At 44.1% G+C, this 25,109-nt stretch overlaps 1 protein-coding gene across 11 annotated transcripts in view; it reads left to right on the top strand.

Moving 5' to 3' along the window:
• Positions 1-16,591, top strand: part of tcf7l2 (transcription factor 7 like 2) — a 95,036-nt gene extending 78,445 nt beyond the window's left edge. For 2 of the 11 annotated variants that reach the window (XM_083994266.1, XM_083994262.1), the window contains 9 exons: positions 761-863; positions 1,808-1,894; positions 6,669-6,794; positions 6,909-7,071; positions 7,553-7,660; positions 8,412-8,460; positions 9,334-9,384; positions 10,725-10,797; positions 14,263-16,591. In XM_083994266.1, coding sequence (XP_083850392.1) covers positions 761-863; positions 1,808-1,894; positions 6,669-6,794; positions 6,909-7,071; positions 7,553-7,660; positions 8,412-8,460; positions 9,334-9,384; positions 10,725-10,797; positions 14,263-14,728 — 1,226 coding nt within the window. In that variant the 3' untranslated portion in view covers positions 14,729-16,591. Of the gene's footprint in view, positions 1-760; positions 864-1,807; positions 1,895-6,653; positions 6,795-6,887; positions 7,072-7,552; positions 7,661-8,411; positions 8,461-9,333; positions 9,385-10,724; positions 10,798-11,410; positions 11,484-14,262 lie in introns of all 11 variants that reach the window. The other 9 variants (XM_083994265.1, XM_083994261.1, XM_083994264.1 and 6 more) reach the window with 7 other exon arrangements.
• The last annotated feature ends 8,518 nt before the right edge of the window (positions 16,592-25,109 follow it).

The following is a 25,109-nucleotide window of genomic DNA, read 5'->3' as shown; positions in this document are numbered from 1 at the left end:
GCGGGGCAACAAACAAACAAAACCTGCTTCTTTTCTTACTGGAAATCTGATGATTACTCGTGCAAACCGGAGGCCATGGAGCTGTACACAGTTTCACAGCCATTATTATTATTATTATAACACTTATAGTATAGCTATTGTAGAAGCCAAAGAAGCAGTATTGATTTAAAGAGCTTATAATAGATCCTATTTTATGATCTGTAACAGCTGCCTATGTGTAATGGTGGTTTATTGAGGTTTAATATCAGTTAATACCTCCTCCTTTCAGCCTGTGCCTGTGTAAATTAGCAGGCAGAGTCAACCTGTAGCCCCATATTGAAGGCTCTGTGATCACAGAGGAGGCTTTAATTATATTGTTGTGTTCTCTTAACTTCTAAACCTCAGTCATTTTATATCATTAATCTTCTGATTCACTAGACAAATGTAACAGGAATCGTGTTGGTGTTTTCTCCTCACCTCTCTCCCCTCTGCCTCTTCCAACACATTGTGCTGCTGCTGCTGCTGCTGCCGCCGCCGCCGCCACCGCCGCCTCAAAGGCCTTTGATCAGGGAGTGTGATTTAGCACTGTGTACATGCGAGAGCAACAAGCCCTCTTCCTCCCCATCTGCACTCCTGTGATGTCTGCCCCTGTTTCGGATGTGAAACTCTCGACAAAAGAATGAATCCAGCGCTGACAAAGACTCGGTTCTCTCTGTCATCGTCTTGTCTGACCACCTCCTCCTCCTCCTCTCCTCTGCTCCTCTTTTTTTCTTCCACACAGGAATTCCAAGGCCTCCACATCCTCCAGATATATCTCCTTATTACCCACTGTCACCTGGCACCGTCGGCCAGATCCCCCATCCGCTAGGATGGTTAGTACCACAGTAAGCGAAACCTTTTTTTATTCACTCCTCTTTCTACTGTGTTGTTTGGAAAAAAATCTTACATACTGTATTGATTAATAAGCATGAAATGTACATGTAAACCTTACATGTGTGTACGTTGTAGCAGTTTAAAGTCCATTATAGAAGCTGTCTCTGTCTCCTGCTGCTCTCCTCTCTCTGAGTTGGACGCCTCGTGCAAACTTAAAACCTGATCCCTCTAACTTTCTAACACGCTGTCTCCCGGACGGCAGCGGCCCCATCGCAGCCTCCTCAGGCCCGCAACCGACCCTCAACCCGCTACTTTTGTGGCAAATGCTATTTTGCATGAGTCTGTATGGTCCAATTAGAGTAATGAACTGTGATTGCCCGTATTTTACCCACAATTCCACACGGGGGCTCTCCCCTGGTAACTCTTGTCAACACTTGTTAATATGACAAAAGGCTACAAATTAAGCTCTGTTAATTTAATGTTTTCTCACCGCGATCTAAATACCGAGAGAGGCCCCGAGCGCAGCCATGGCGCCCTTTGATTTGCTGCACTTTATTTTGGTATAAATTTACATTCATTATTGTTTGTCTTTGGATGTGTAGACCTCAATTAGCGTGATGGCTCCATTAAAGAGACCCGCGCTTCGTCTTTAATTATCACAACAAAACACCTAGTTCCAGCTTGGGGAGGAACAGGGCCCCACTCTGTCGACACAGAGCGAAGGGTTATGAAATTTAATTAGCCATTGCTATCAAGATTTGTGGCATTCAAATTGTTCAGAGTTTTCCTCCCTTTGATCTGCGCTCTGCAATCCCCCAGATTTTTGTCCTGATCAAATGAGAATAAAGAGGCCCACGGTGGGGAGAGAAGAGAGACAGAGGGCTTTACCTTCTCCTCCTCCGTCAACCCTGTTCCTTTACCTTTTCGCCTTTCTTCTTTTCTTCCCCCTTCCCAGGCAAGGTCAACCTGTTTATCCAATCACAACAGGGGGTTTCAGACACCCCTACCCAACTGCGCTCACTGTCAACGCATCCATGTCAAGGTGAGTTGAGCCCTAGGAGTTGAACGCACTCATGCACTCACTTTTTTCTCGCTTACTCATACATCCAGTTGTGTGTGTGTGTGTGTGGGTTTGTGTTGGCTGTGAGGTGGGGAGGGGTGGGGGGGGCAAAAATTCACAAGCAACACACACGCACACACACACACGCTCACACGCAGAGACGGTAAGCAGCAACTTCTCCCTTAAGGAGAGCGCGCACTCCCCATCTCTGTGTTCAAAAGGCCAATTCTCCAGTGTGGGGGGCTCCAGCTAGCATGCTCAAATATTAATTATATTTATCATTTTCTAATGAGGCCCCTGAAGAACATTTACCCCCACTGCATGTCAGGCAGATCTGAAATGAGCTAGGGCATGTCCTTGCTGCGAGTTTTCAGCAGCCAGACACATAAACAAACACAGTAACACTTTGAAGCGGCCTGGATGATATAAGTCGGGGCCTGGCACTTGGCTCGCGCTTTGGTCCAGCCCATTAGGGTCCAGCTCAAGTGCTGCTGTGGACATTAGTGCACCCATGGGGGAGGGGGGGTGGGGGGGGGTGGTATGTGTATTTGTTGCCATCTTGTATACATGTCTGTGTGTTTGTCAGTTGGTGTTAAACTGCTTATTGTTCCCTTGAGGGACGCACGTCCTCTATATTGTGTGGGAAGCGTAAAAAAAAAAAAAAAAAAAGGAATTCATTTTCGATGGCTAAAAGCCCGTGATTTGTGGGTCTGAAGGAGCTAGAAAAGGAACAACACACACACACACACACAAAAAAATAAAACAAACAGCCTCCCACTCTCTCCACTCCCTCTGCTCCTCCTCCCTCACTCAGCTCCCCCTCCTCCTCCTCCTCCTCCACTCCCCTCTGCATGCATTTGCAGCAGTGGGACGTTTGGATGGGGCTGGTTTAGAGCCGAGGGACGAGGCCAAGCTTTAGTTTAATTACAGCCTGATTGGAAAAGCAGCTCCTGAGGGCGGCGTGTTTAGGTCTCTGCGACATTGATGGATCGTGTAGACGCAGCGAGTCGCCGCAACGGGGAATGACATTTTTTATTTTTTATTTTTTTTAAAGCATAGCTCTGACAATAAAGGAACAGAGTTTGTATAAGCTCACACGGACACTTCAGCATGTGTGACTGTATTATACCTCCTTACATCTTGTACCAAACGTTACTTTTACATTATTCTGGAGAATCATCCCTGGATAAGAGCCACATTCGCCCCCCCCTCCCCCCTCCCTCACAGAGCAAGTCTCAGGTGCAAAGGGTCAGACGGTGGGCCTGTCCAGACATCGGCATCTGGCAGCGCTACTCAGCCAACCTGGACTTCAAGTGACTGCTAATTTGGTCCCTTAATGACAGCCTCTACATTGTGATCATCTTATTTCCAGTGCAGCTAATTGAATATACTGGAGGGGGTGGTGGGTGGGGTGTGGGGGGGGGGGGGGCTGGCCATGGGGAAGAGCTAATGCCCTGTGATGAGGCCCCTAATTGAATTAGTATAACTGAATAGATGGAGGGCTCTGGGAGCTCTCTGGAGAATGGGAGGGTTTAACACATCTCCAAAAAAAAGGAGGAAAAAAAATCCCCCAATTCCCTCTTCACGAAAGAGAAAAAACAACATCAACTAAATTCTGACTTTTACAAGAGGGGCAGTGAATGAATAAAATTAAATAGTTGTAATTGTGTCCAAAAAAATGGCAGACTCCTTTCGTACATGGCCTTCAGCTTGTAGGTTTTGTTCAAAGAAAAGGGACTAGACTGTCGTGGTAGCTCAAACAATTTGTAGGGAGCAGGACGACTGGTGCAGGAAAAGGGAAAAGGGAGAAAAGGGAGAAAAGGAAAGACATCCTGGCCTTGTGCGCTCGCTTGTCGGGACCCGGGCGAGCGCTGCACTCGCTACCAGTCCCTCTGCGTCATCGTCGTCGTCGTTCAGCCCGGACTGAATTAGGATGCAGGGGAGTGAACGTCGTTGGTACCTCGTATAAGTCCTGCGATGAGCAACCTTACACCTGGGTTTCTGTTTAAAATACAATTTCTTTTAGGACGGGGAGGGGGGAAGGAGGGGAGGGGAAAAAGGAGCCAAGGCGAGAGAGAGGAGAGAGGAAGACAGTCAGCAGAACAAATGAAAGACATTATTTTGATAATGGGGTTGGAGCCCAGTGCAGTGTCCCTTATATTGTGTGTGTGTCTGCGTGCGAGTGCATGTGTGACAGGTGGGAGGATGTGAAGGCCCCTTTGCCCCCTTATGCTTAAGCCTGCCCTTTGATATGTTCCCCCATCATCCTGCTCCCTCTCTTTTCCCGGGGAACAGGAGAAGTGCACCGGCCAGATCATTATACATTAAACAGGCACGGGGGGGGGGGGGGCTACTGCTACTGCACTGGCAATTAAATGGCACTGGCTGACACTGGGCTTGCTGCGCCAGTGACCCCCCCATCCTCCTCCTCCTCCTCCTCCTACCCCAACAACCGGCAGCCATTCTTACCTTTCAGATTGAGACGTCGGAGCCCCAGGGTTAGGTAGGGAGGGGGGAAGGGGAGGTGGGGGGGTCTCCGCTGCGTCTCCCTCCTCTCTGTGTTGGTTAAATTGGTCCAAGGCGCTGCTTGCCACTGATGAGCCCGGATGATGATGATGATGGTGATGATGATGATGATGATGATGCCCCCACGCTTCAAAGGGATGGCCGTCATGTTTAAACCATAACCTGGGCCATGCAGTGGCAGCAGGAAGAGGGAGGGGAGGGGAGAGAGGAGAGGAAGCGGAGGAGCACGGAGGTGGCGAGGGGACAGGGAGGAGTAGAGAAGAAGAAGGAGAAGAAGAAGAGGAGAAAAAATAGATCTTGGAACAGAGGAAATTTTAACAAGTGCACAGAGAGAGAAAGAGAGAGAGAAGGAGAAGAGAAGGAGGGAGGGTGAACAGGGAGAGAGAGGAAACGGAGTGAGCGAAGAAAATGCGGCAGCCCTAATGATGGGCGATATGCAGCCACTGCTGCTGCCGAGCTCCCCATCAACGGATGACATGGCACAAACACCAGTGTGTCAGTGATGAAGGGGAGAAGAGGGGAAAGGAGAAAAAGAGGGAAAGAGTTTGAGGGGGGAGCACACTGGCACTCCCCTGAGATGGCCTCCAACAGAAACTAGTTGTTCCTGGCAAGTTTATCCTCATCATTATATTCTGGCTCGGAGCCATGCAGCCAGACACAGCTGGATAATGAGCTGCTTTAAAAAAAAAAAAAAAAAAGAGATAGAGAGAGATAGAGAGAGAGAGGGAAGAAGAAGAAGAATTATTCGTCCTTTTTTTCCTCTTCTCCTTCATCCTCTTCTCTTCTCTTAAATTTGTGTGTGGTCACGTGGAGCCGCTGTAAACATACATACACACGCTACAGTAGATGCTAGATAGACGACGTGTGCGCGTTCAAATAATCTCACACCAAATAATTAGCGTCACACACACACACACACACACACACACACACACACACACACACACACACGGGCGCAGGCTGAGCAGCATCGTCTCACTACCGCTGCTCTGGCCGGCCGCTGAAGCCATTTCATAAATAAGGGCTTTTTTTTCTGGCCTCGATATGTGTGTGTGTGTGTGGAGTTGTTGGAGATGATGAAATGATGATGGGAGTGTGGAGGGATGAAGATAAAAATGTCAGAGCTTTTTTGCACACTGTGCTGAATTGGCAGAAAGAAATGGGAGGAAGCAAACTGGGACCTGGTACCTTGACGTGATGCTGGACTTTGATGGAACATTTTTTTATCCTAGTTTGGATAGTTCCATGATGGGAGATAATGGCCCAAGCATCTAAAAAAAACCTGCTGTTTTCACATCTTGCGTAATTGCAAAAATAAAATAAAAAAGCAAGTTACGTAACGACCATTTGTCACCCCGGAGTTGAAAGGCGGAAAAATTAAACTGTCACTAAAACTTATTTGGAAACATTTCCCCCCAGCTCTTGTAGGTGACAGTTATTAAGACAGGTGTGCACCTAATGTGAGAGGGGGTTGTTTTAGATCTGAGAAGTGCCTCGGCGCTGATAAAAGCCATGGGTGCCACTGACATATCAGTCTACACAGGCTGACAATGAGCAGGAAAAGTTCAAGGTGCACAGAGCCCTTAAGCAAACCCTGCTGTATTGAATGTATGACAAGAGAACTGCTGCCTGCATTTGTTAGGACACTCTTCACACAGGTTTTTAATCTCAACCAGGCTGTGTGTTAAATACAGGCACAAAAAAAAAGGCAACGTAGATTTATTAAGGGGTTTAAAAAAATGTCACAAGAGATTTATCCTTGTGGTTTCGCCACACAATATAGATTTCTCAAGTATTGTATTAATGGTTTGCCATAAATTGATGTTATACCTTTTTGTGAAGTGTATAGTTGTCCAAGCTTGATTCTGAACTCAATTTAATTGCATGACATCTGTCCTGACACTCCGGTTCGAGTGCGGCAGTAATAATGATCTTAATTGGTTGTGAGCGATAATACAAGGAATCAGCCTTGGACATTTTTTTTTTATGTGGATGATGTGTGTATGTGCATTTACTGTATGTCTCGTGGCCAGAGGCTAATTCCATTCCTCCGAGGATCGTTGAAAAGAAGCTGCGTTAACTGCGAGCGTTAGCGTTGAATGACGACGACGACGATGATGGGGGAATGGAATCAGCCTCGGCCGCGCAAAGTCTTGTGTATAAATGTTTTTCCATCTTCTCATTTCACCCGTGTCCATTCTGACGATTTACACAGTCTTCTGTCCTCTAGGTTCCCTCCACACATGGTGCCCCCTCACCACAGTTTGCACACCACGGGCATCCCACACCCCGCCATCGTCACACCCAACGTCAAGCAGGAATCCTCCCACAGTGACATCAGCTCCCTCAACAGCTCGTGAGTACAACACCAACTCCAATTTACATTTTTGAAATATTTTTCTTTCTTTTTTGATTCTGATATGGGGGTCAACCTTGCTCACCTTGTTAGATCCTTGTGGTACCTCCACAGGAAACAGTCAGACGCTAAAAAGGAAGAGGAGAAGAAGAAACAGGTCCACATAAAGAAGCCTCTGAACGCCTTCATGCTCTACATGAAGGAGATGCGGGCCAAGGTGGTAGCTGAGTGCACACTGAAGGAAAGTGCTGCCATCAACCAGATCCTGGGGCGGAGGGTGAGTCCTGTTAACACACACACACAAGCACTGTAATGGTCTCATCATTATAGGATATGATGTTTTTTTCATTCATTCATTCATTCATTCATAACCTTTTATTTAAGCTCGGAGATGCAGTATATTGAGGAGTAACCTCATTTACAATATAGCCAAGATGAAACACAAAACATAAAAGGACAGAACACAAAACATTTGAAACATACATGAACATAACATAATACCGGAAGTTAAAGGTGACAAAGATAAATTGAAACAAAAGTGTATAGTTAAAAGCAGGAGCAGTTAGAGGTAAAATAAAGTGTAGTTATGGATTTAAATTGTCCTATTGATAAAAGTGTGGTACGTTTCAGATGATTTTGCAGAGTGTTGCATGTTGTAGGTGCACAGTAATGACCCGATGGCCCTGAATTGTAGATTAAAGTCCACTTCACAACCCGTATACCTTTTTAAATGTCTTTCTCTGTGTCTTGTTGCACAGTGGCACGCCCTATCGCGAGAGGAGCAGGCCAAGTACTACGAGCTGGCCAGGAAAGAACGACAGCTCCACATGCAGCTGTACCCCGGCTGGTCAGCACGAGACAACTATGTAAGTTTTTAAGTTTTCAAGTCGTAACTGGCTCTTTCTTTCCCCCCCTTTCACTAGGTCACATGATGAGGATGACTTGTTTCTTTTTTACTTTTTCTTTTTTTCTGTCTTACCTAGCCTGAAGGAAGGGGGGTCTTTCTGATTTCCTGTAATGTTCTTTTGATATGTACATCCGAGACTGGACAAATTGCCTTGACCCCAAGCCCCATCTTGTTATGACAGAAAAAGGAAACGTGGTGTTGTTTACATGAATCCCTCGGCCTGAATGTTTCGCTTTGTTCTGACACATAAAGTGCGCCGATTTCTCATCAGTTTTGTCCAGTTTTGGGATCGAGTTGACCAGTGGAGACTTCTTTTTATTTAGTTGTTTTTATTTTTTTTTTATATTCACGAGCAGCCTTAGAGAAATCCATCCTCCAAACCAGCAAGCAGCCCGTCAAACATGTCTAGATGTTCAGATAGGAGGAGGAAAATAAGACAAAAGATTACAGAAAAAAAGAAGAAAAAGACAGAAAAGCAGAGCGAGGAGGGAGAGTTTGAGTCTGGCCTGCAGTGGCTGTTACAAACCGGAGGGCAGAGACAGAAAGAGAGAGAGAGAGAAAAAAAAGACAAAGAATGAATGAATAAATAAGTAAACACAAAGATGAGTCCTATTCTCTGTTTCATGTTTTGGGCATTCTGCAATATAATAACTAAGGTTCCTGTCTGTGTCTATTTTTTTCTTTCTATTTTTTTGGCGGCTAACCAACAGGGGAAAAGGAAGAAGAGAAAAAGGGAAAAGCAGCAAGCAGAGAGCAATGGTAAGTGAGCTGCAATTATCTCTCATATTAGAAGAGCCCCATCATGTGTCAGGCAGATGTGACATCTTGCAAGATAAAAGTCAAGCTAGTTTTTTTTTGTGTGTTATGTTTTTTTGTGTGTGTATGTTATTGTGCCTGGCTTTTTTTCTCTTTTATTTATTTATTTTTTATTTTGGTATAGTTATGCTACCCAATGCAATATTTAGATAGTAGAGTTGCTTGTAATACCCCCTTTTCCCATTTTCCCTAGCTAATAACAACTGAATATGCAAGACCCCCCCCCCCCCCCCAACACACACAGTCCCCTCTTGACACCCCTCCCTTCCTCTCTGCCCCCCCCCCTCCCTCCCTTCCCTCCCCTCTCCCTCCCTCCCCCCTCCCCACTTTGCCCCTTAGCGTTCTGGTATTGTGATATGTGTGTTTTGAGAATGTGAAGTTGAAGCATTGTGAGAGCCATTAACTTTGCCAGTGTTGTGTACGCGCCCCCCCCCCCCTGTTATTTTTTTTATTTTTTTTTAATAATAATGCCTGTGGCCTGCAGATAGACTGCACTACCGTACTTTGCGTGCGTGTGCGTATATGTGTGGGTTTGTGCGACTGTGCATGTGCGTGCGTGCTTGTTGGGCTGCCCCTTGCTTGCTTTTCATGCATGCTTTTATACCAACATAAGAAAAAGAAATCACTTACATCTTAAAATTAAGGAGGTTTGCTAACTCTTATGATTTATCTCTATATATTTTTTTTTTATTCTTATGATTCATATTCTTCTGATCGTATTGTGAGGGGCAATGCCGACTTGTTATCATTGTATTTTGCGCTCGTTTGGTGACGGATCTCTTCTTGAAGGCCTCTCTATCTGTTCTTTTTTTTCAGAACACAGAGAATATTTTCCAAACCCTTGCCTTTCACTCCCTCCGATTACAGGTGCTAATGTCATTTTGAGTATTAAATTACTAACTTGTTTTTATTTTTTCTTTATTTTTTCCTTTTTTAATTAATGTATATTCATTTATCTATCTATTTATTTATTCATGACTGTGTAATATTGGACAGGTTTAAACTTAAAGTCTATGTTTTGCTTTGTATGCTGCTTCCTTTTCTTAAAAACAATATTGCTACTGTTTATTTGACTTGAAGCTATAGGTTACAGTATATTCCATTCACTTTACCTCCATTTTGCACATGTTGCTACTTAGTTATGGAGCAATGTCCGTTTTTTTTTTTTTTGGTAAAGCCACTGTGCAGTATGTTTGAGGAGCTGATGATATGAAGGTAGTTTATCATTGTGGAGTATGAGCTGAAGGATGATGTCAGGGTAAACCTCCTTAATCTATATGCTTCACTTAGTAGCTGTGCTTGTGCCTCTCCTATAGGCCAGCATGAGTTTGGCCAACTCGCCCCCTCCCACCCCCCTTCTCTTTTTTAAACAATAATAATCTGCCTCTGCTCCGACGAGGCCTGGACTCAAACACTCCACCGCACAGTCACAGCGCTCTACTTCTGATAATGACATGATTGCTGGGTAGAGCGAGTGCAAAGTGACTGGCAGCTTTTCTGCAAACCCACAGCCAATGTTGGTGGAAAACAGTCAACTGTTTGATGCCAGGTCTGAGGAGTAGATCCCCCCCTCTTCAGGTTCCAGCCCCCCTCCCTCCACTCCACTTCCCCACCCCTTTTTTTTTTTAATCCTTCCCCTGGCTAGGTCTAACTCACGACCGTGCTGTTTTAGCAATCTGCTCCTGCTGCCTAGTTCCACCACCTTGACCTTGTCTCTTTTTTTTATATAAAAAAAAAAACATAGTGCACTGATAACATCTAGCAGTAAATTAATCCAGCCTGCATTTGCTCCATTTATACCCTCTCGACCAAATGAGCGTTCTTATCTTCCCGCTTTAACTCCAAGTCAGAATTTAGATTACACGTCTGAAAGTTTCCATATTAATATCATAATTTGATAATTTGCATGCATTTTGGGTTTTTTGTTTTGTTACTAATATCTGAAACACACTAATTGTGTTCAGTCCTATCTTGAAAGGCACACTTGAGAATGGCTTTAAGGGTTTTTTTGTGTGTGTAGGGGGGTTAGGGGGGGGGGTTTCTTGCACAATGCACAATGAGCCACTGCCAAGCTTCATAGATTCACTGTTATCTGTTTTTTCTCCTCATTTCTCTCCTCCTTTTTGATTTCCCTTTATTATTATTTTTGGGTTTTTTGGTTCTATTCATCCTCTTCTGCTGGCTTCCCTTCCCTGTTGCGGCATCAGACCTGAGCGCTCCTAAGAAGTGTCGAGCGCGCTTTGGGCTCGACCAACAGAATAACTGGTGTGGCCCGTGCAGGTGTGTATGGTGTGTGCTTGCACTGGCCAGGGCCAGGTGAAGGCTGGGTAACTCTACGCTGGGACTTCCTCCGCTCTGCTCTATGCTGCTGCTGCTGCCTCTTTCTTCCTCCCTCTCTTCCTGCCCCCCCTTCCCCTTCCTCTGTCTGTCTGTCCCACCGCCAGGCTATCGTGACCTCTCAGCTCCCTCCAGCCACGCCCTGCCGGTCTATCTGTAGGGCCCCCCCCCACTTACCGCCACCCCCACTATTTTATTTTATTTTACCTCCTTGTTTGGGAAGCAGGGTATTAACAGCACATGTCAGAGTGTTTGTGTGAATGGTGTCTGTGCGTATGTGTCGAGGGGTTTCATTGCAGGATGTACAATGTACAAACAGCCTCACTGAGATTGGTCAGAAATCCTAAACTGGCAGGTCGGGGGCTTGGAGGATTCTGGAGCCTGATGGCTTGGTCAATAATGGAGGACATCCCAGTGTTGCCAGCCTAAACCTAAGCCCTGGTTATATGTTTTTGTCCGTGCAATGACGTGTCCATTTTTTCTTTTTTGTTCCTTTCCTTTTTTCTTTTTTTATGTCTTTGTGTGTATGTTTGTTGTCTACCTCTTTGGCTAACAGATGCAAATACCCCAAAGAAGTGTCGTGCCTTGTTCGGGCTTGACCAGCTGAGTTTATGGTGCAAACCATGCAGGTATAACTGCTGTAGTACCAATGGGAGGAAGACATCCACAATGAGCAAAAAAAAAACCTTCTTCTTCCTTGATTATTTGCTCAGATATCCCTCTAAAACGTTGTTTCCATCCGTGTGGTAACAGATGGCAAACTCCTCTGCTCCTCCTCTTTACCGAGGAGCTTCCTGCTATAAATTTCCTCGCAGCAATTTTTCCTTCATTGAACTTGGTTCGAGCCCAGTGGCAGAAAATGGATTTCTAAATAAGATTACTGAATATTTTATCACAGCGAGATATCTGTGAGCTGTAACATCACGGTTTTCCTAATGTCATTTGGAACAACCTTTCTTCCAGTCTGACTTATGGTTATGGTTGAAATCCATTTTCTCTCCAGGCAAGTGGATAATTCCCTCCTCCCATCTTAACTGTCATGTTTGTTCTAATTGGCACCCTTTTGAATAACAATGTTATGCTTACAAATTTAGCCCTGCTTTCTCTGAGGGCCTGCTCAGTGACACTCTTTTCTGTGCCCTCTTCCTCCTCCTTCTCCACCTCTTCTTCCTCCAAACTCCTCTTCAATAACCCTTACTTAGTCCCTACCTGTTGTCTTTCTGTTCTGACACAAGCAGTCTTTGAATTGGGAATATTTTCATGGTAGGTATTTGTTTCTGCTAAGTAATACCCTTCTCTGTGTCTGGCTTGCACCACACCCTGGCCCACTCTTTTTCTTTTTACACAACTCTTCCAACACCAAACCATTGCAACACATTTGTTTGTGACCGAGTCTCATTCCTATCTTGCAAGTTTAGCCAGATTAGTTTTATATATATATATATTTTATGTCCCTGCGCTTCACCGTTACACGTTAGGGGGTTTACTCTTCGGCAGAGGATGAAACAACACATCACCTCTGCTTTTTATTGTATTCAGATTGTCTTTGAAATGAATACATCACACTCACTCATCTCCACTGCTGGTGTTCCCACTTGGCTCTTGGATTTCCCTTCCAGCTGACACATACATTATCAAAAATATGACATTATTCTTTAAACTGTTAAAAAAAAAAACGATCAGGAGATCAGGGGGACTGGGAAAGAGCAATAATTCGGTCTTTGTTTTTTTTCTTTCTTTCTTTCTTTCTTTTTTTTCCTTTTGGAGCCGAGAGGTTAAAACTTCTCTCTGGGCTCCATTTCCTAAAAGATGCATCTGGTGTAATATCCCCCGAGACGGAGAAATCAATAACATACACAGGCACATACTATGAATCGATATGTCTGTTAAAAAATGGATATTAGCTCATTTGTTGCGGTTTGACAGATAGTTATGGAGCAAGATGTGGACGTAGTGGCGAGATGATGCCTTTTTAAGCGCCTGGTCGATAACTCCTGCAGCACCACCCAGTGCTACAGTACCAGCGCAGAATCCACTTAAAAAGCCTTAACCCCCGACGCCCCCCCACCCCTACACCCCCCACCCCTTCACTCACACACTTCTTTTCTAGACTTTTCTAGTTCTATACTTTCTGGTCTTCTTGTGTGTTTGTACTGTTGAGCTTATTGGATATGCATGCCTGTGTCCCAAAGCCTAGCATGCGATCAAGGTTTCGTGAGCTCCTTCTCTCTGTGATTTGATGCTGTCCCTCTTCTTTTTTCCACCCTCGGTTATCTCCTCTCTCTGTTTGTGTTTATTTAGTTTCAATTTTGACAACTCAGATTTAAAAAATACATCGGCCATACTACTCCTCCTTGTCCCTCTATGTTATGAGTCGTAAATACTAATACTACTGTGGCCTTCAGGCATCCTTGTGATGGAGAATAGAGAGCCGAGACAGGGGTCACTGCCAGGGTCAGGGTAAAGATGAGGTGGGCAGAGATTTCCCCCTTAACCAAATCTGTGCACATCCCTCGCAAGAAGAGTCGCCACAGATAAAATGCAACAAGCCCCCCCCCCCCCCCCCCCCCCCCCCCCTCCTTTTCCCTTTCCCTTTCCCTTTCCCTCTCCTCCCATGCTCATTTATTGGGTTCCACTGAGCGCAACGGGCCAGGCCCCAGGACTCAGCAGGCAGGGGGAGGGGTCCCGACCCCAGGCAGGAATGCAAACATGCTGCCTTGACCCCTCACGCACACACACACACATACACATACACACTCTCAACTCGTGTCTGTGGGGCAGATTGCAGGGTAGTGTGTGGATCTTGTTGACTTTTTCGCCTCGTATCCAAACTCTGTCCCCTCAGGAGAAGTGTAGAGTAGAGGAGCCAGATAGAAGTCGAGGAGCGAGACAGGTCCAGTAACCTCCTGTTTGCTAGAGAGAGAGAGAACATGAGGCCGATCCCCCACAGCTGTACTGTACATGTAGCTCTGCCTGTAAGAAGAGAAAGGGCTCGAGTTTACATCCAGAGAGCGTCCACTCCACTCCTCGCTACATCTACTCTGCTTCATTTTGTCCTCTCGCCATCATCATCACCATCATCTCTCTGTGTGCTTCTCATTTCCCCCCGTTTTGCTTCACCTGTGATCTTTCCCCCTTCAACGTCTGTCCTGTCCTGTGATGGTTTCATATTTGGAAAGTTGTCATTTTTTGTGCCAGCTTTCCTCTTAGCACGAGATACTGTATATCATGCGGCTTAAATGCACCTGTAAAACAGTGTCGTTGTTGCTGTTGTTAGTGTTATTCTAATTCCGTGCCCTTATTTTGAAAGGCAGAGGTGCATTTAAGTCGACATCGGTGCTAAGAGGCGGTGCAAGTCCGAGGATGTGATGTTAAAAGCCGTTTTCTTTCTCTCGCCTTGTCCCCCAGGAGAAAAAAAAAGTGCATTCGCTACATCCAAGGTGAAGGCAGCTGTGCCAGTCCTCCCTCTACGGACGGAAGCTTACTCGACTCCCCCCCATCCTCCCCCTCCTCAGTGGTTCCCTCTCCCTCCTCAAAAGAGTCCAAACCTCAGACTGAACAAATGCAACCTCTCTCACTGACTATGAAACCGGCCCACCAGCCACTCCACCACCCGCACCTCCTGGCTGGGCCTCCACCGCCATCTTTGGTTCAGCTGGAAAACTCTGCTGCAGCTAGGAAAACGTCAGGCGCCCCCTCCCACAACGGAGCCCTGGAGCACGGCGGCGACGTCTCGTCCTCGCGGCAGCCGGGCTCCTCTGTGGTGTCCTCAATGGCCCGGCCCTCGGCATCGCTGTGTCATTCCCACTCGCTCCTCCCCTCCACAGCCCCTCACCCTCAGCCTCTGTCGCTAGTGACCAAGTCTATAGAATAGTCTACCCTATTCTCTTTCTTCTCCTCTTTTTCTAGCTCTGCACACACACAAACAAACAAACACACACAACAACACACCAACATACAGTACAGTACACACCTTTCTAGGCCCTCTCTCTGCTATATTTCACTTGCCGTCAGTTCTTTTTCTCTTTTATGTTCCTGTGCCATGAGGCGTTTGAAATTTTAGTTCTTGTTTTATTAAGGTTCATTGGTCAATATTTGACCCATCATTATCAAAAAAAAATCTAATTATTATAAAGAAATGATACAATGAGCTGTAGTATAGCTTTGTGAATCTGCCAAAATTTTTATGAATTTTGTTTTTGTCTTTTTTGTAGTGTTCAACAGTGCAAACAGAAAAAAATTATCTAGTTCAACTTCAAAATGTTTAAAAGACGGATATAAAAAGGTAGGCTAGATTATTCAATGAGCCCTTTTCTTGAAAGAGTTGGTTCTCCTTCTTTATTTGTATTAAATACGAGCTTGCGAACCAATCATTTGACATCTGTTCAAACTCTCGGAGGGCATGAGGCTAGCGGTGACACCTCTCTGAGGAACAACTTTAATTGTGATGTTACTTGTTCTTGTTTAAATGTACAGAATAATGGGGAGGGGGGGGATTACTGTGTTAAATATGCATTCTTCCACTGCGTTGTCTTTTTTCTTTGTTGTTTACCTTTGGGGTGGAGTCAGGCAAGTTGGGTGGGCTTGAGGGGAGGTCGGGGTGGGAGGGTTGCGGGTTATTAAATTCAAAATGTCACAACGCTAGGACCAGTAGTATTTATTGCTTTAGAGATTGCTTGTTGTATCTTGTATGTGTCTCTTTTTGACTTTTTTTTTTCTTAATACATTGTACAAATATTTTTTCTTAAGGTAAGCGACTTATATATGAATGATCCATTTTTACAAGGAGGTTTTAAAAAGGCAAATCTTTTGTTATTGATTTCTTTCCTCGCTGAAAACCTGGATTCCACTCAGTGTAATGTGTAGATCTCATGAACAGAAGTATGCACAACTTCATTTCAAGAAATGCGTCTATAAGCCATTTTACAAAAAGAAGAAAAGAAAACTTGAAACAAGAGACAGTGGGTACCGTGTCTTCAGTAGTTGGAAAAGTGTCTAAAGCCCTTCTTTTTTATTGCACAGTCACATCTCAGACTGTAGATTCGTGTACAGATTTTCCGTGCCAAATTTTGTGATAATTTTCTCTGCCCCTCTAACCATACTGTAGGGATCTTTTTTTTTTCTTTTTGTTTTTTTTTTGTTTTGTTGTCGGATTTCTTTTTTGTTTTGTTTTTTTGTTTGTTTTTTGTTTTTTAATTTCGATACCATTCTTTGCTGTGACGTTACATAGATTGCTATGTATGTAGTATAAATGTTGCTATAACAAATGTGTTTGGTAGCAAATTGTCAAATATTAAAATTTAAACTTAATAAAAAGACGGACATCATACTGTATAAACCCACAAGGGCCAAATTATGTATATTAGGAGGTTCATAAAAAAACTATTAAATACAAAAAAATACACAAACTGCCACTTTTAAGTACACTACTACATATAGGTAGATAGAAAAAATAGGCATGTTGATGTTGCAAGAGGCTGTAAAAAAGCTACAAGAGAATCATCCACTCGGTGCCATTGTAGTTGACATGACGCGACTGTAATCTGTCGATTTCTTCTCTGGTTTATTAAGATGCTAATGATAAATAGTTTGAATGTTTCCTTAACGGCTGTGATGTTCCTGTTCTATTTTATGCTCTTATCTTTTTTGTTTGTTTTTTCCTGTTATTTTAAATGGTTCCAAAACCATGTTTTTTTGTAATGAATAAATGTTTATGCTGTACAGTCTCTGTAGCATGCAGTTCTGTATTAATAAAAGCAACTTAGTATGTGCACACCTGTCTCCTCCTTTTATTCTGAAATTCTCTGGCAGGTGCAGCCACCTGAGAAAACGTTCCACCAGCGCCTCGCGACTTGTCTCTTATTCAGTTTCGGCTCCACAGTATATTACCGAGTCATCAAACGTGTCAATTAAAGTGAATAGTCTGAAAGCTGGCTTTTGAATATATGCAATTGTAATTTAAAAGATATAAACACAGTTTACAGTAACATGGAAAACAGAGCAGACGTTACTTGAAGCAAAACCAGAAAGCAAGGAATCATCTCTGATATCTAATCTGGGACTAGGCAAACAAACATCTCTACACTGCTCTACTCGAGTCCTAGTAAACAAACATTTAGTTTCTATTTTGTCTGCAAAATAAAAACAGCGAGTTCTGCTCAAGAAACTCCCATTTGAGTGGTTCATGCTCAAAGTAGACTATGTATTTCCACATGTAGTCCACATACTGTAGTTAATTAAATAATATACTGTATACTTACTGGCCTTTGATTCGTCACATATTCACTGTTTCATTTCAGATTGACCCATTAAAAACAGTGCAGCAGAAAACTACAATAATAAGCTCCAAACAGCAGAGTTGTGAAACATTGTTTGAAAATGCATCATCAGGTCCCAGTTGGGATTTACTGTGTTTTTACTCGCTGTTATTTAGTTGATTTCCGAGTTGCATTTGCTCACCCACTGCACTTTAATGATGTGGAATTTTTCAAGGGAACTTTAAACTGTTCATTAGTTAAAAGCAGAATAATATGTCCTACTTTAAAGGCCACAGAATAATACTGACAGAGCATAATATTATATAGATCTATAGATGTGAGCCCTAAAAGTCTTTAAAAAATATATAAAATAAAGAAAATATGGACCAGAGTGAATAAATTAGTGATGCCAGGTACTATGTTTGCCCTAAATGTTGTGTACTGTGTGTTATTTGTGTCACGTCCCACTATGTTTTCAGCTTTTTTTCTCTTCTGTGTTATACAAATCTAAAAGAGGACACCTCACCACTGCAGTGGTTCACATTGTCTTACTGAAATCTAAATGATGCTGAATCATCTGTTGTTGTTTTGTTTTTGTTTTTTGTTTTTTGTTTTTTTTTGGGGGGGGGGGGGGGGGACGACTGCATGCCTCCCTCCAACACAGTCTCACCCCTTTGCGTCAAACGGTTGACGCTTGGTCAAGGCCCCTTACGTCAATATACTGACGTGGAGGGGGTACCCTCGAGGTCGTTTCTCGACGAATAGGGCCACTCATAGACTTGAATGCAAATCCCTCATCCTCGGATTTTGACGCAGGGGGGCGGGACCGTTTCTCCCTCGACGTTGCTCCAGAACACAAAGGGCCACTCATAGACTTGAATGCGAATCCCTCATCCTCGGATTTTGACGAAGGGGGGCGGGACCGTTCGCGTTGTTTCCAGACACTCAAGGTACCCCTCAGCGTGGGACCTGAACGCACAGGGATTTCAATTGATTTTAATGCAATCCCCTCCGCGGCGATATGTGACGCTCAGAGCAAGTGCTCCAGCCATCCATTCACTCCTATTCCGATCCGGCCGCGGTGCTGAAAGACGCCGTGAGCTCCCCTCCCATTGGATAACTGATCCTCGTACCATTTGCAGCTGAATTCGTATATTTATACAGCAATTTGGCCGCAAAAATAACATTTCAACATATTTTTATGACATTTCTAACGAGAAATGTGTGTTTTACTTTCAAAATCTATGTTGAACGAATTCAAATTATATTTTGTTTGGCAAATTGAATCTGTTAAAATGTGTACAATATGTTCATTCAGCTTTCTGGCCATAAAAACAACATTTCGGGATATATCTGGCATTGTTTGAGGACATTTCTAGCGAGAAATGTATGTTTTACTCTCTAAATATATGTTGAATGAAAGCAGATTGTGTTTTATTTGTCCTGTAACGATATCACAGCTTGTGCTTGTGACTGTCGAGCCGCTTTGGGCGTCATGTTGCCATAACAACGGCCCGCAGACCTATTTCTCCAGCCGACAGGCGGACATGCAGCTTCCGCGTTGTTGCCGAGGATGTGACGTCATTGCAACGGCGCCACCGGTCGCGACCATAGCCTGCGACACTGCCATCTACGGCGTCTGGACGGAACTACAACACCTTAACAGTGTGGAAATTAAGCCATGTTGATTTAATTCAACAACATGTGAATAAACAGTGAGGAATCAGAACAGTTAGACAGCTCTTTTTCAACAAAGTCCAAATAATTCAAGTAACTCAAGTCATATAGGCCTTTTTTTTTTTAATTCCAGAAAACAACATTTCTCCCCCCTTCTCCCTCCTCCCGCCCAGGAACCTTAGTTTATAATATAGTGTAGAATGAACCCGTCCACTGTAGTAATGTTTATGCACAACTGCACCACTTTAGCCAGCTCCTTTATTTCTGGTTTTACATTGGACAAACTGATTAAGGCTCCATTTTCAGGAGACACAGCTATTCTTTAATAACTTCCACATTCGTTGGGTTACGTTCAGCGGTTTATCAGGGCAGGGCCTAGGGTCATCCAGTGTTAGCAATTACAGACCCATCTGACCTTCACAGGGGTCACAGGTCAACTTTTCATGTGAAATTTGACGATTTTTGCTATCAATTCAGGCATAAAACACCAATCCTTTGAGCCGAGAAGCTGAAATGTTAGCTTCTAGTCCAGACCTTTGAGCAGATTGAGCGTGCCAAATATCAGGGCTGTGTTCCACTCAGAAGTGTCCAAAATGGCCAAAAAGCAGTGTTCATTTCTAATCCTTCATTGTGTACAAGACTAAATTCAACAGATATTCTTTAATAACTTCCACATGCTTTGAGCTGGAAGCCTGAAAGTTTCAGGGGGTTTTATCAGGGGCCTAGGGCCATTCATCATCTGCAATTTCAGACCAATCCCACATTCAGAAGGGGTCAAAGGTCAAGGTTTAATGTGAAATTTGACGATTTTTGCTATTATTTCAGGCATTACTTTGAGCTGGGAAGCTGAAATCTTTAGATTCTAGTCCAGACCTTGGAGCAGATTGATGGTGCCAAATATCAGAGCTGTGCTCCACTCAGAAGTGTCCAAAATGGCCATGGTAAGTGTCAAAGGTCGCAGGGGTCAAACATCAAAGTGAGTCCTAAAAAAACACACACACTTTAAGTAATCATCATGAAATTTAGATGAGTTGTATATCAGAGAGTCCTCTATCAAAATATTGCGTTCCCGCTGCGCTGGGGGCCCCTGGAGGCCCCTGGGGGCCACTTGGCTTTCCCATGCTCCCATAGAGTTGGGTGTCGGGGTGATGAATAAAGGGCCTCACAATGAGTCCACAAGCCAAGTTTCAAGTGATTCGGTTGGTTTCTATGGAAACAGCGGCCTCCTGGAGACAGAGGAATGCGGCTGTTTGAAGCCCCGCCTCTCGAAAAGTAATGGCTCAATCAGGACCGAACGCACATCAACGCGTTCGTCTTGGGCCCCCGGAACCACTGATATCAAATTCAGAACTGTACGACTTTTAGAAATATATTTCATCCATTTCAGCTTTTCTGATTCAGAGCCTCTCAGACTTAATGCCTGAGAGACCTTCTGAATCAGAAAAGCTGAAATGGATGAAATATATTTCTAAAAGTCGTACAGTTCTGAATTTGATATCAGTGGTTCCGGGGGCCCAAGACGAACGCGTTGATGTGCGTTCGGTCCTGATTGAGCCATTACTTTTCGAGAGGCGGGGCTTCAAACAGCCGCATTCCTCTGTCTCCAGGAGGCCGCTGTTTCCATAGAAACCAACCGAATCACTTGAAACTTGGCTTGTGGACTCATTGTGAGGCCCTTTATTCATCACCCCGACACCCAACTCTATGGGAGCATGGGAAAGCCAAGTGGCCCCCAGGGGCCTCCAGGGGCCCCCAGCGCAGCGGGAACGCAATATTTTGATAGAGGACTCTCTGATATACAACTCATCTAAATTTCATGATGATTACTTAAAGTGTGTGTGTTTTTTTAGGACTCACTTTGATGTTTGACCCCTGCGACCTTTGACACTTACCATGGCCATTTTGGACACTTCTGAGTGGAGCACAGCTCTGATATTTGGCACCATCAATCTGCTCCAAGGTCTGGACTAGAATCTAAAGATTTCAGCTTCCCAGCTCAAAGTAATGCCTGAAATAATAGCAAAAATCGTCAAATTTCACATTAAACCTTGACCTTTGACCCCTTCTGAATGTGGGATTGGTCTGAAATTGCAGATGATGAATGGCCCTAGGCCCCTGATAAAACCCCGAAACTTTCAGGCTTCCAGCTCAAAGCATGTGGAAGTTATTAAAGAATATCTGTTGAATTTAGTCTTGTACACAATGAAGGATTAGAAATGAACACTGCTTTTTGGCCATTTTGGACACTTCTGAGTGGAACACAGCCCTGATATTTGGCACGCTCAATCTGCTCAAAGGTCTGGACTAGAAGCTAACATTTCAGCTTCTCGGCTCAAAGGATTGGTGTTTTATGCCTGAATTGATAGCAAAAATCGTCAAATTTCACATGAAAAGTTGACCTGTGACCCCTGTGAAGGTCAGATGGGTCTGTAATTGCTAACACTGGATGACCCTAGGCCCTGCCCTGATAAACCGCTGAACGTAACCCAACGAATGTGGAAGTTATTAAAGAATAGCTGTGTCTCCTGAAAATGGAGCCTTAATCAGTTTGTCCAATGTAAAACCAGAAATAAAGGAGCTGGCTAAAGTGGTGCAGTTGTGCATAAACATTACTACAGTGGACGGGTTCATTCTACACTATATTATAAACTAAGGTTCCTGGGCGGGAGGAGGGAGAAGGGGGGAGAAATGTTGTTTTCTGGAATTAAAAAAAAAAAAGGCCTATATGACTTGAGTTACTTGAATTATTTGGACTTTGTTGAAAAAGAGCTGTCTAACTGTTCTGATTCCTCACTGTTTATTCACATGTTGTTGAATTAAATCAACATGGCTTAATTTCCACACTGTTAAGGTGTTGTAGTTCCGTCCAGACGCCGTAGATGGCAGTGTCGCAGGCTATGGTCGCGACCGGTGGCGCCGTTGCAATGACGTCACATCCTCGGCAACAACGCGGAAGCTGCATGTCCGCCTGTCGGCTGGAGAAATAGGTCTGCGGGCCGTTGTTATGGCAACATGACGCCCAAAGCGGCTCGACAGTCACAAGCACAAGCTGTGATATCGTTACAGGACAAATAAAACACAATCTGCTTTCATTCAACATATATTTAGAGAGTAAAACATACATTTCTCGCTAGAAATGTCCTCAAACAATGCCAGATATATCCCGAAATGTTGTTTTTATGGCCAGAAAGCTGAATGAACATATTGTACACATTTTAACAGATTCAATTTGCCAAACAAAATATAATTTGAATTCGTTCAACATAGATTTTGAAAGTAAAACACACATTTCTCGTTAGAAATGTCATAAAAATATGTTGAAATGTTATTTTTGCGGCCAAATTGCTGTATAAATATACGAATTCAGCTGCAAATGGTACGAGGATCAGTTATCCAATGGGAGGGGAGCTCACGGCGTCTTTCAGCACCGCGGCCGGATCGGAATAGGAGTGAATGGATGGCTGGAGCACTTGCTCTGAGCGTCACATATCGCCGCGGAGGGGATTGAATTAAAATCAATTGAAATCCCTGTGCGTTCAGGTCCCACGCTGAGGGGTACCTTGAGTGTCTGGAAACAACGCGAACGGTCCCGCCCCCCTTCGTCAAAATCCGAGGATGAGGGATTCGCATTCAAGTCTATGAGTGGCCCTTTGCGTTCTGGAGCAACGTCGAGGGAGAAACGGTCCCGCCCCCCTGCGTCAAAATCCGAGGATGAGGGATTTGCATTCAAGTCTATGAGTGGCCCTATTCGTCGAGAAACGACCTCGAGGGTACCCCCTCCACGTCAGTATATTGACGTAAGGGGCCTTGACCAAGCGTCAACCGTTTGACGCAAAGGGGTGAGACTGTGTTGCTCCCTCAGAGTAGATCCATCTTGTCTCCAGATATTAGCATTGACCAGAATGTGGCTGGCTCTGATCACACAGACGAGTCTCTCTTCACACCAGGTATCAAAATGCATCTGAGAAGCAACATCAGCGACCACTTGTGATTCAATTCTCTGCTCTGTTTGGATTTCATGCGAGATGAAACGACGACTGCCGCTTAAAAGACACGCACTCAGCACAAGACCGACGCACCGTGCTGCATGCAGACAGAGAGAGAAGAGGACCGTGGTGGTTAGTGCGTTTGTCAGGTACGGATTAAACCTACTGTAAGGGATTACGTACAGGCTGAATCAGCTGTGTTTGGGGGCTTTGTTGTGCTATTTATATGTGATCTTGGATTGATTTTTGTTCACACTGCAGTACATGCAATACATAGACACATCTCTAGCTATAGCTACATCATGGCGTAATGCCTTTACAACTGAGTCACCGTGAATTAAATTTAGTAGCATATATTTCTAGAGGTGGAAAGGACAAATCAATACCAAATGTATAAGGTCCAAGATTAAATAACCAAATGTGAGAGCTACTGAGGAGGAAAGTTACAGATGCTCTGATCTCTAACACCTAATAAGACAAATCTCCCTTGTCTGACCACAGTCGGTCATACCTGTGTCTCATGCAAATGGTTCTCTAGTACAGTACTTAATTAATAATAAGGTGAAACTTTGCTGATCCCCACAGGGAGTTAATTCTCCATTCCCTCGCCTCCGTCTACGTGCAGGCCAGAGTTCAGCATGAGCACAGAGCTGGTATATGAGCTCAGCGACTCGCAGAAGTCACTTCGACAGTGCAGATTCCTGCCGACCTGCACATTTCTGTGTTTACTGTGATTTGCTCAAGAATTCAAAGTATCCTGACATTAACGTAAGATGGCCCTCGACACACTGAGCCCCTTCAATACAGGGCGTCGGATGTTTCATCATAGCGGTGATTTAATTTTGCGTCTGGTTATCGAGGTATTTTTCTCTCCCCTTTCATCTGTGAAATATCACCGAAGCGTTCCAGCTCCTCCAGCGCTGCCTCCATCAGTAGCTATGTCAGGAATTTTGTGTACAAATTTTCTGTATTAGAAACAGCACACAGGCGTTACATCGCAGTCAAAGTGGGCTGTGTTGTTTGGGTTGGTCTCCACTTAGGTTGGCGCTCTCAATGGATCAACAACAGCTTTGCAAGAAAACAGTCTCTGTGTGTACACGCTCGCAAGTGAGCGAGTGCAACATTTTATGGATTCACTCTGTACACCGAGGAGAACGGCATTGATTTCTTATTTATTTGAAGGTTGCTTAAATCTACAAAGTAGCCAAGCAAACAACGAAAAAAAGTATTGAGGTGCAGCTGAAATACAGCGTGCGTGTTGTACTTGAACATGGTCATAATGTACAGATCGTCCTCCAATGAATACCAAGCAAAGGCGAACTGAAAGCTGGGGAATGGGTTCAGTTGTGATCAAGCAAATGCGGGACTCCTCTTTGTTCCCTTTGAATGTGTACAGTGTGCACACTTAATGCATTTGTGTGGGCTATACCCTTGAACTATAAACCGTTAGACTAGCGACGTATAACATGGAAGCGTCCGTGACGGTTCTATTACATTTCAAGAAGGAGGAAAGTCTTTGTATACCTGAGTAAAGAAATGACGTTTTTTGATGTCATTGTGGCATGGAGGAAGAATGTTGAAGGCCATCGCTGCAGGCAAGCATACAAATCTGAAAACAATGCAAAAACATTAAATATGTCCCCTAGGCTGCAACAAACAAAACACAAAAAGATATTGTTTTGGATGTTATTGAAAAAAAAAAGGATGAGAAAAAAAGAGAAAAAGATGTATACCCCTGATCCTGATCACAGTGGTAGGATAAAATTGAAAGGTTGAAGAAATGGCTGCAGCTAGAACAGCACAAACATCTTCAGTCTCCTCTACCACAGTTTTCACAAAGCTTCAAGTTTACAGATTCATTTCGTCCTCCATAATGATATTCCTCTTTTCACCCCAACTGGGTTTAATACCAAGTTGAAAGAAAAGACGATGGAGGGTCTGTGTTGGGTTTCTATGTGTACAGTAGATGTGTTTTTCAAAGGTGCTCTTTAGTCTGAAACTGCTGTTTTTTGAGCGTTTGAGGCCTTTTTTTTTTCTTAAAGGAGCCTGAATTGTCAGTCAGACAACTCTGAAATGAGAACAAATAATTTATTGAGTGAGTGTAAGCATTGCAAGCTGAAACACAGCATATTTCCTTGAGCATGGCTGGAGCAGGTTTGGGCGTCAGGCTCTTGTCTCAGTTATTCGTTCCTTGAATGATCTGCTTTGCCAGACATTACAGGGGAATGAAGCAGACACCAGCAGGGGATCATAGAGACAGAGCCCACAGGTGGATGCTGGGGAGGTGGTGGGTTTGCAAAACCTGATGGGCAACAGCAAGTTGGTTAGCACGTCC

Source organism: Trachurus trachurus (assembly GCF_905171665.1).
Source record: "Trachurus trachurus genome assembly, chromosome: 19".
NCBI lineage: Eukaryota > Metazoa > Chordata > Actinopteri > Carangiformes > Carangidae > Trachurus > Trachurus trachurus.
Note: the sequence above shows the minus strand (reverse complement) of the source record. Positions and strands in the feature narration are given on the sequence as shown.